At 43.4% G+C, this 11,187-nt stretch overlaps 1 protein-coding gene across 2 annotated transcripts; it reads right to left on the bottom strand.

Annotated features, from left to right (window-relative positions):
- Positions 1 to 77: 77 nt before the first annotated feature.
- SFT2D2 (SFT2 domain containing 2) lies at positions 78 to 10,698 on the bottom strand. 2 transcript variants are annotated; one of them, XM_074807694.1, is made up of 8 exons: positions 10,515 to 10,698; positions 9,822 to 9,908; positions 9,423 to 9,508; positions 8,250 to 8,331; positions 6,206 to 6,241; positions 6,028 to 6,086; positions 5,216 to 5,245; positions 78 to 4,573 (listed from the first exon to the last, which is right to left on the bottom strand). In XM_074807694.1, exons 1-8 carry the CDS (start codon positions 10,575 to 10,577, stop codon positions 4,534 to 4,536), a joined length of 483 nt encoding a protein of 160 aa, XP_074663795.1. In that variant the 5' UTR covers positions 10,578 to 10,698; the 3' UTR covers positions 78 to 4,533. The 2 variants fall into 2 exon arrangements, with proteins under 2 accessions (XP_074663795.1, XP_074663801.1); XM_074807700.1 differs by lacking the exon at positions 6,206 to 6,241.
- Between the last annotated feature and the right edge of the window lie 489 nt (positions 10,699 to 11,187).

Genomic DNA, 11,187 nt, shown 5'->3' with positions numbered 1-11,187 from the left:
CAACCCACAGCAATTCCAGAATCATCTGGAGAATCAGCATAATTTAAAAACTCCATATTAACCATAAGAACAATTCATTCAATGCAATGACAACTTTATTGAAGGAAAAACCCCAGCACTTGTAAGTAAAGATTTCACTTTGTTACAGAGAAAGTTGTAAGTTAGGAAAAAAGATGTTTATCAAAGTAGAAATCAAACAGTGTAAATACATAGAAAAAGCACAACAGCAATCAGTAACAATATAAAACATTGTGGAGAATCTCTGAGAGTTTGTTTTTTATTTTACAAAACAATTCCACGGCTGTTAAAAAAATTAGTGTTGTCATATTACGGTGAGGCACATTGTTTTAAGGAAATATACCACTTCTGTGCTTTCTGTCCTACATGGTATTTGTCGTGGTTGTAAACAACAGTATTTAAGACAAACGTGTGTTTAAACGTCATCCTCCTCCTCAGTTTTGAGAGTCTACAGTAGCAACAGTGATCTTACTTTCATCAACACGATTAAGTACCAAAACTAAGCAAGAACTGTTCTCGGAAACTCAGAGGCTTTTCCAATCTCTTAGCACACAGCAAAAGGGGATGAGCTTCAACTGCCCACACTGCTCCACGAGGCAGTTCCCAGAGCAGGAGTCGCGCCAGCTGCCATCGACCCACAAGGTAGGATCGACTCCAGCCCGTGGTCCTGCACCCGAGCAGTCTCCACCATTCCCGCAACTTGCATAGTAAGTATCCACACATAAAGCCTAACACTCTCTTATCTTTGTCCTTAAAAACACGATTTCTTAAAAGCATTTAAACTTGGTGCAGAAATTTCTTCCTTGTTTTTTGTAACAGCTCACGAACAATCTTATTACTGTAAATACCAACCAAGACAGAACTGTTCACATCGTCACTGTAGAATCCTCTCAGATAGTACCAGTATTCACAATGGACTTCACATAAAATGGAGTAAAACTTTGAAGTAATGAATAAAGATCCTGCATTTTAATTTATTTAATCTCAGCACTTTGGGAACAGAGGACTACCGCCCTCTCCATTTCCATTTCTACTATATCTGGAGAGTCAGCTGATCCCAGATGTGCACACTGCATGCTAGAACTGGGTGCTGAGGCTGCCTGGTTAAGGTTGTTAGCTGTGCTGCAAGAAGTAAAGGAAGTGGATAGACAAGTCAACCAACAGCAAGGCTGGGCAAAAAAGCACTTTCTGGTAGAACCCCAAATCCTACCGAGATGGACATCTAACATCATACAAGTTTCTTAAGGAAAGTCAGCCTTGAGTTAAGTGCTGTAGGCAACCAAGAAAGGACTTTGGGAAGGAAGGAGCTTTGTGATTTAGAGCACAAACATCTCTATTTGCAGTAGAGCACACACGACAAACATTCCTGCCTTGACGGACATCAGGATAGAAAGAGGGCTTCAGAAATACCCACCACGCTTCCTGCCAAGCAGATCACCAAAGCTAATGATATCAAAACTGAACACAAAGTAGTTTCAATAACAAAAGAAAAAAATAGTATAATGGTATAATCTCTTTCAGATTTAAACTGGTCCAGAGGGAACATTCATATATTAGTTTACTCCCTGATTATGTAAAATCATATGAAGTATTTTAACAAAGTGGAAAAATCTTTTGCTGATAAACTTGGCAATAGCCTGAACACAACTACTTGTAAGTGAGTAAGAATCTGAAGAGCTTTGTTCTGACAGAGAAGAGTTATTTCAAAGCAAAACTGCTTGTAGATGAAGCGACAAACCCTGAGTATGTTTCACATATTGGCAAGAATATGGTGAGTCTCTCCAACCGTCTGACCTTCACAGGAACAGAATACCACACCAAAGGGCAACATAAACCCTAGTGGCACTCTGGTGATGCTTATGTCTTTGCCATCTCTCCTCGGGCTCCCTTCCTTTAAGGGCACAATTGCTTGGCCTCATGTGCTATGCAGCCAAACGAAGATTTGTTCTTCTCTCTTACTGAATAAAAGGCTGTGGAGCTGGAATTACAGTTTTAAAAAGGATAGGAGGGGGGCAAGAAAAAAAATCCATTTAAGTTTACCTATTATCTATTGGTAGTTTCCTGAATTTCCTACTTTTACGTGGTTGTGCTCACAACAGTCAGCTAAAAGGTTCCAGTTAGCTAATGTTCAAGCTGAAACACTGATGTTCAGCATACCCAGTTCTAGTCTTCTTCTAAAGGAACTGCTAGAGAGTCAGGGTACCACAGCCTGGCACGAGCTAGTCAAGGAATAACTAATAATCTAATCTGAAGTATTCAAAAAAAGAACCCCAGAAGCCAAATTCCATTATGCTGACTGCAGGGATGATCTGAGGTAATGTAACTTTCCCAGAGAGGGGAAGGAGAAATAATGTATGTTATACTTTAGCGTTTTCCAGGAACACCCAGAGATGTTAAACCTAAAGAAATGTTGGGATGCAAAAGGCATTAGGGTTGCTTTTCAGTTGCCCTTATACAAAGAAATTCTGTAAACATTATCAAAGTCCTAAAAGACTAACACAGGTCCTCTGACAGATGTAAATTAGGTTTTGAACCTACTCCCTGATATCAAAGACACACATCAGTTTAGATACTTGTCTTAGATCAGTCAGGGAAAAGAAGCAGCACTATTCTTTAACTCCCAGTCTCTCCTGGGCATTTAAGCAATTCTTCTTTTCAAGAAAAGTAATAGTCAACCTACTTATTTCAACACTAACTTCCAAATCCTAAAGGGGAAAAAAAAAAAAAAGCACCAGGACATAGCACTGAACATCACCCTGTGTAACGGATTCATCCCACCATCAGCACCATGTTCTCAAGGTGGCATTTTCCAGTCAAATGCCTTTGTAACAGTAACTCTAACCAGCTGGAATCCACAGAAAGCCTGTCAAAATTTCCCTTTCCTACCATCCTCAAATGGGAATACTTTTTCAGCGAACCCTAACAGCAAGATGGTACTGTGCTTTATAAATTGTCAAAATCTTAAATTTAAGTGTCCTTCTGAATTCACTCAGTTACTAGTAACTTTCTGGAAGGCACAGACTTATTTGGCTTCGCTGTGGGCTTATACTTCATTGCCCAGTAGATCTAGGTTTTTCCTGCATTAAAATCTTCGTGGTACAAGTCAGGGATACGCTTGCCATGCAAACACAATGTTGTTAAATGACTAAACTCTTGGTAGATGGAGGAAGAGAGGCTTCCGTTCATGCTAAAGTCCACTGGATAATCATCTTCATAGACACTGACTCCAGCGGAAAAGTGAAAGCAGTTAAACACTATTTCACACAGCAGAAGCAGGAATCTGTGCTCAGATACTAAACAACTGACCACTGCAATGGCTTGGGAGTAAATGATTATACATAGCTCAGAAGATAAAGGGAATGTAGAGTGGCCTTGGAATTTGGATACCAGAGTTTGTTTGGAGCTGGCAGCTAGATTGTTACACGCTTTCTTTGCTATGACAGGCAATAGAAAATTGTACCTTCTCAAAACAGAAGTTCACTAGTGTATGCGAGAGCTTCAGGAGAAACAAAACTGATCCCACTTACAAAAAAAAAGAAAAAAGAAATGTTGGAGTTTTAACTTATTTACAAGTTCAGAGGAAAATGTCTTCTCTCTGGCCCAGACTGCTTAAACCATAGCTCACTTCCAGCTTATCAACAGAGTCTGTCCTTTGAGAAAGTACATAAATTATCTCTTTGTTTACCTATCACGCCCTCAGCTTTGCACTGCTCCTATGCTACAGCTGGGGAAGAAGAGAAGCAACTTGCTTCATGTGAAAAATTTTGGTTTCCTACCTTGTATGTATTGCCATTAGCTGTAGGCAAGGTGAAGAACTCAGGTTCCTGGCAGCTGAAAAATTCTATTAACCTTATTTTGCAAGTGCTTTTCCTACAAGAACACCTTTTAACAGACAAAAATGTCCCTTTCATGTATTTTAAGGAAACAACATCAGTCTAAACTGAAAATTAGAGAGACAAACACTTCATACTTACTCCAAAAGAGTCTTTTCATTTAGAATGAAATCTTTTAGAAGTCTCATAAAACTAAAATTTTGCAAGAGAGGTGGGAAGATAAAGAATACCAATATTCCATTATCCAAGGCAAACAGTGCAAAGTGACAAAAGGCTATTTAAATAAAACAAAAAACAAGTTGTCAAGATTTATTGAAAAATAAATCCTCTAGACTGGCATAGTCCCATCAGAGTCAAGGTGGGGCATTTTACAGACTTCACGTATTACTTTGTTACGTTTGCAAAACCAAAGACATGATTTTACACAAGAATTAACATATCAAATTCTGGATCTCTGCCCCGTTTTTCTGCCAGACTGAACTTCATTTGATCACAAGTACCCCGTCCTACAGACACTGTTGCTTACAAAACCAAGCAATTGCACACACTGGATTTAACACAAGGAGTTTCTAACAAGCTGAAAGGCACGTGTTTAAGACAGAAGTAGGAAAATACATACACAGTGATCTTAACATAGTTCTGCTATACTTGCTAGAACTTTGTGAAGCATCCAGTATTCCTGTTAAGTCAGGCAGACCGAAACACATTTCTTCACAGCATCCCTACAGGCAGGAGAAAGAAAAAAAAAACCAAAAAACAGAGTGACCTCAGTTATGCTGCTTGATGAGACCCACTCCATGCTGCTATCACACTGACACCGAGGACTTCACAGATCAGCTGACCACGTATTAGTTGCGCTTACATAATGTGCACGACCCCATGAATGTGTTAGAGGGAGGCGGGTGTGCTCACCATCCCACCTGCCCCGTCGCAGTGGAAAGGGCACCTGCAAGCCTGTATTGAGGCGGTGCCCTGAAGAAGGGTGGGGCTGGTGGAGCAGGAAAGAGAACTGTCTGCTCAAACACAGAACGCTGCTCACGGCAGAGAACAGGGAAAAAAGGTACACAAAAGAATACGCTCGTCTGGTAGCATTTTGGACCAATACTCAGGCATTCCAAAGGCAAGCTTTAAGTTCAGAGCGTGGTCAGCACACTGACATACAGGAAGCCCTCTTGTTTTGTAAGATTTGTGTTCTCCTGCTAAAGATGCTTAGTTTCATTTTCAGGTTATGTACATATATTCCCTCCCCTAAAATGCCACCATGGAAAAACTTCTGAAGCCATATATTACAATACTTTTATAAACTAATCTTCTGTAGCATTAAACCTCAGGATGACAAAAAGTAAGGGAGTAGGGAAGCTCACCTTGCAAACGGTATGAAGGAAATGCTGTACCTAAAAAGAAGGATTTTTAAAGTTACTCTTCATGTCAGATTTTATTAGAGTCATAAGCAAGAACAACCCCTCTGATGCTCTAAACAGGTAACTGCAAGATACACAACCACAGTGAAGCTTTGAGTTTGTGAGCAACAAGAGTGAGTATCCTTGCAAGTCATCTCAGCCCAGCCGGGTTGTGAAACACTGTGGCAACATCAGGGGCCATACTGCAGAAGCATTTTAAACACATTTCTCCTGCACCCAATATTCTTCATGCTCCAACGCCTACAGGCAGGTAAGATTAGTCTTGAGGGCTGGCTAGATGTTCATATCAGTTTCTGTACTTACTTCTGTGACATTACACAGAGCATATGTTAACTTAAAGAACACTGACACTTAACTTGATTGGCATATCTGGGTCTTTTAACAAGACAAATTCAGCAGGGCATAAAAGAGGAATACCAGACAATAAGCCACAAATCGATTTAAAAAGGGAATGGAAAAAAAAGCAGTTTTACTTCAAGCTCATAGAAATTAAACATGTTCAAAGGAACTTCCCCCAGAAATGAAGCCCTGAGCTCCATCTCCAAAGCCTCTGAAGTGGTGTGAGAGACCAAGAAGCGGGAACAAGTCAGCTCCTCACTGATGCATTGTCTTGCATCTAGGGGAACCATCTAGGGGAACGGTGAGGTAAAAATTCTCCTTCCCTTTAACTCCTGCAAGGTCAAAACCCACTCACAGTTCAGCTACTGATGTCAGGTGTAATAGGAAATGGAGTGTGTGGGGAGGAAATCACTTACCACGCCAAGGCAAAAAACTGTAAGATGCAGAAAAGGAGCGCGAGTCCTTCCTTACGCCACTGAAGGAGGAGAGAAGGGGGGAGCGGGGGAGAAACACAGCAGACAGAAACAACAGTGTAAGAATCTTATTTTTAAAATATATTCCAGTTATATATACATATAGGACTCAAGTACTCACCCAGAAAGCAGAACACAGTGTTAGTATGAGACACAACTAGAAGAAAACAAACAATTTCTATTAAACACAGAAACAACTCCAGTTTTTATAGATATTGTAACACTGTGATGGGTTCCTTCACAGAGACAGAAACAGATTACATAATTTCATAGTTTTATCCAATCCTGCATAAGAGTTCCTCTTATTTAAAATGCTCTCGCTATTACATTTCTGAAGCGAATTAAAGCAATGAGGAAAAATCAGCCTGATATCTCCAGAAAATAATTTTATGTCTGCAAAGGAACAAGAGGAAAAGGTTCCTACAGCTCTTTTGCAACATCAGCAGGTCCCTACTTCATCCCACACACTTCTTGGTGTCATAGGTACAGACCACACTTCACCATTTCACGTAAGACTTTTCAGTTACAGCTGTAGTCCTTCTGCTTCTACACATGCCACGTTTCCTGTTGATTCTCAAGGTTACCATGGGGTTGATTGTCATTACTTAATTCCTAACAGTTAAAACTACAATACACTTCCAAGAACTTTCAGCTATTGCTCAGTAGCTCTCCTGTTTAATATAAAGTCCAGCACAGCCATTCAAACTGGCATTTTTTCTTTTTTCCAAGCTGCACTGTGTCCTTACTACAGTTAAAATCTTGAGGAGCAGTCGGCCATTTTGGATTATTTTCTGTTTTAACAGGAGTCTCCTTTTAGTTCAAGTTTTCATTTTCAAATTAAGACATGACAGCTCATTTAGCTATGACAGAAGCTGACACTTGATCTTCCTTCATCAACATCTAACAGCCTTTTGATACACATGTACCATTGTGCTGCTAGAGATTATAATGTGCATTCTACTTGAGTAAAAAAAAGAGATTTAATACTGCATATTCAAGACAGTAACACAGACGTTGCCAAAGAAATCATATACCTCACCTCAACCATGACTACTGACATTAAACATAGTTATTCCATTAGTTTTAAGGTGGTAATTTGTGTATTAGTCTAAATACTACATCGTACATCTAGCAACTGGCTTTATTCCAGTGAACAACATTCCAGGCATTCTCCTGACTCCAGGCATCCTAAACGCATACAAAACAACACACCACGCAGTAGGTTTCCAAGCACACACAGTCAATTTCTCAAATTATCAGTTGTCTGCAGCCTCTCTGGATGTTTAAAGAGAAAATAGGAAGCACTGATGGCAAGCAAATGCTCTGAAGACACTCACACCGAAAATGGGAGGACAGTTTCATGCAAGTTAAACCACCTTCCAGACTTTAGACTCTCCCAGAGAAAATGGGAAGGTTGAACAGACAAAAAACCACATGTACTTTAAACAAGAAAGAGTTTGAAACTTAGCAGCAATTTTCACACCCATTAGAAGGTTGGCTACCATCCCCATCTTCTGAAGACAAAAATAATTCCTAGGGTTGACTTCAGCTGAATGTTGAATTTGCAGTTTCATTGTGTCATACGAGTTTCAAAACCTGAAGCTATCAGCCAACTGGGATGATTTCTTTATTTTTAATGCAAGATAACCAAGGCATAGAGATTCCCCAGCTGCTTTGTCAGGAAATTACGATTTTATTCAAGGTAGAAATACTGACACAGCTCTTTAAAGCAAATCAGATGGAATATAAAAAGACAAAGTTATGCAAAATAAAATGCCATAGTACAACTTTTTAAGAACTAGTTTCCCATCTTTCATCTTTTAAATAACATGAAAACACGATGTTGTGACCTCAAGCGTGCTAAAAAGCATGTGCATGGTTCACACACGCCAGCCACAGACCCTTAACACTCATTTAGCAAAACAACCTGGCTTCAGCTCAGGCTTTCATAATTGGAAGGTGGTTTTCTGATGCTACACATACCTTTCCACTACCGCAGATGTGCAGGATGTTTGATGTTTTAAGAACAACAACAAAAAAAACCAACAACAAACCACCCACAAACACATCTTGAGATGTAGTTAGATCAATGTATATGAAAGGAGTTTACAACAGAAATTGTTTACAGATTAGCACGAGTTAAAACCGATTCCTTTGATACTTACTAACATAACGATAGTAGCAATCAAACGTGTAGGCTCAAACATCCTTTTCAATTGTTTCATTGGTCCCATAAGAAAAAGAGTGCTGTGAAAAACGAAACAAGATGAACACAGAGGTAGAAAAGCAAAAGTGAAACTAGGTGAGATTCCTCCTGAAGAGGGGTGATTTTGTTCAATTGTCTGCTGTCAGATGGGGCATCAGTACACTATGTTGTTAAGGTAATCAGAGCTGCATAACAAAAGAAACGGGATATACAATGATACCAAATCCATTCCTGCTTTTCTTCCCGGAAGGTATTTACTCTGTAATTTTATTCACACTTGTTCAGTTACAATTAACATAAGCAGAGCAGAACCATCGAACATAGGTCAAGGTCAGCTTCAATTAGATCACTCTTGACAGATGCTTTTTTAACCTGCTCTTCAAAAACACCAGCCACAGAGGCTCTGCATGGATTGCCAGGTAACCCAGCTCAATTCCTCTACAGAAAGAGCTGTTTTCAGGCCTGGATCCGTTCTCTGATCCCTTACCAGATCTGCAGCCCTCATTTAGAGCCCTGGCGATTGATACTGCACAAATTATACAAGGTGAAAGTTTTATCCAAGGTGGTGTTTCTGCCTCATATACTACGTTATTCTGCCTCATTACTATATTATTTCCAATTCCAATCCCTGTGCTATCATTTTGTTACGTTTCCTCGATCACAGAAGGTTGTGTCTGTCAGAAGGTCAGTGGGGCTGTGCTTCAGGCACTTCAGTAGCCACGAAGGCTAATCAAACAGGCCTCCCCTGACAAACAGACGGCCCCAGCTATATTCACCAACACACAGAGAACATGACCAAATGCAAATGACAAGGACTTTTTTTTATCTTGAGGGGGAAAACCAAACAAAATCAAAAAACCTCAATGCTCAAAGCATGAGTTTGATTCTTCTTTACTGATGAGTAACTTTGACCTTGAATGCATTGCTAATAACAATAAACAAAAATTTTCTTTACCATTTCAGGGCATTACTGGGGAAATGCTGTTCTTTAAAATTCAGCAACAAGACAGTGATCTATATAAGTGACTCTTCTCACACAAATGCAACAGTTTCTACTGCTTATGTGCCTTCACCTATCATTCTGCTTTAGCTTCTCATCTTTATTAGGGAATTAATATATAAAGATTGTTACCTCCCAATAGATGCAATATTCCCCAGTGTATAAAACACCGCAAAGAGCATCAGCCCTTTCTTTGGTACCCATAGCAGACAACTACCCTAAAAAAGAACATTTAGAGAGAGAAAAAAGTTAATATTGTTTTTAAATTGCAAAAGAAATACATCCAAGAAATGTCACGATACAAAAGAAGTCTTTGGAAAACTTAAACTCAAACTGCAGAATCAGACACACAAAAGTAAATTGCATTTATTGGCATTCTTGTTAAGAGTACTAACTCATAACATCTAACAAACGGAGTCAGGTGTCTTCTCAGAGACTCAAAAAAAAAAAAAAGCCACAGCATACGGCAAGGTTGTAATTATTGGGGGAGCTGAAACTCAGATATCAGGGAGATCTGGCAAAAGTCCTTACCAAGAGCGAGCACAGGCACCCGATTGCAAAACAAGCAACGAAGCCTTTCACTCTGGTGCCCCAGCCGAGCGAAGTTGCATCAATAACCTAGAAATGAGGGGAAAAACGAGGGCAGGTTATCCCTTCCGACCAGCCGCTGCTGCGCCTCCGGCGGGGGGCTTTCCTCTGGTAACCCCAGCGCACGGAGCCTCAGCCCCCGCGCCCACCGCCCGGCCCGCCCGCGCGCAGCGCGTTTCCCGCCAGCTCTCCACACAAACCGGCGGGAGAGCGGTTGTTTCAGCGGTTTGGGTTGGTTTTTTATTTATTTCTCCCCGCTTTGCCCACGCCAAGCAGGTGCACGGCACGCTCCGGTCCCCCCGCTTTATGGGGGGTCTCCCCGCGCCGGGCTCCCTGGGGAGAACGAGCCGCCCTCTCCCACAGAAGCCAGGCCCCCCCCCGGCAGCGGCTGCTCGCGGGGTCAGACACGGGCGAGGGAAAGGGCCGCAGAGCGGCTCCGGGCGACCCGCCGGCTCCGCCCCGGGGAGCCGCAGGCCCAGCGGCGGGCTGAGGCGGCGCAGGCCGGTCCCGCCGGCGGCCGACCCGCGCCGAGAGCCCGCGGCGGCGCTGAGGGGCGGCCCGGGGTCCCCCTGCCCCTGCCCCCGCCAGCCGCCCCCCGCCCCGGGAGGGAGGAGGCGCGGGGGAGCGAAGCGTTACCTCGGCCAGGCCGCCGGGCTCCTCCGCGTCGCGGCCGCTCAGCACCCGCTTGAGCTTGTCCATGCCGCCCGCCCCGGCCCCGGCCGCCGCCCCAGCGGCTCTGCCCCGCGCCCGGCCGGCCCGGCCCTTCCCCTCCGCAGGGACTACCGGCCCCGGCACGCACCGCGCCGCCGCCGGTACCTGCGCCCGGCAGGTAGGGGAGGGCCGCGGCGGGGGCTGCCGGGGGCTGTAGTCCGCCGGGCGGGAGGGCGGCACCGCGCCCGGCGCTGAGGGGGCACAGAGCGGCCCGGCGGGCCCTCCGCTCCTGAGGCCGTGCCCTGCCGTCGGGAGGGGAGGAAGGGGCTGGGAAGGGGGGAGCTGGGCCTGTGCCCCCCGCGACCGCTCTGCTGGAGCCGGTGCACCCACCAGAGACTGCCGGGGATTCCGGAAGGGCTGCCGAGCACCGATTACCGGCGCGGTAATTTAGAGGCTCGGTTTGGGATTTTAAGAGACAGCAAACACTCCCCCTTACCCCTGAGAGTCGGGCATTTCTTACCACCTGACAGCTAAGCTGTCCTAGTGTTTGCCAGACTTCAGAAAACAAGAGCCCACCCTCTCTGCCGGTTTTCCTTCTCTAGCTGTATCCTATCTCCTCCCACCACTTTGGACTCCATTACTTGGCAATAGAAGAAGC

Source organism: Strix aluco, chromosome 2 (assembly GCF_031877795.1).
Source record: "Strix aluco isolate bStrAlu1 chromosome 2, bStrAlu1.hap1, whole genome shotgun sequence".
In the NCBI taxonomy this organism is placed as follows: Eukaryota; Metazoa; Chordata; class Aves; order Strigiformes; family Strigidae; genus Strix; species Strix aluco.
Note: the sequence above shows the minus strand (reverse complement) of the source record. Positions and strands in the feature narration are given on the sequence as shown.

Bases quoted from the DNA above. Each gene is read 5' to 3' on its own strand.
- SFT2D2 (XM_074807694.1), bottom strand. From the start codon at position 10,577: ATGGACAAGCTCAAGCGGGTGCTGAGCGGCCGCGACGCGGAGGAGCCC. The intron at 9,509-9,821 runs GTAAGGACTTTT...GTTCTTTTTTAG, and splicing joins GGTGCCTGTGCTCGCTCTTG to GGTAGTTGTCTGCTATGGGT. The intron at 8,332-9,422 runs GTAACAATCTTT...CGTTTTTCACAG, and splicing joins AATATTGCATCTATTGGGAG to CACTCTTTTTCTTATGGGAC.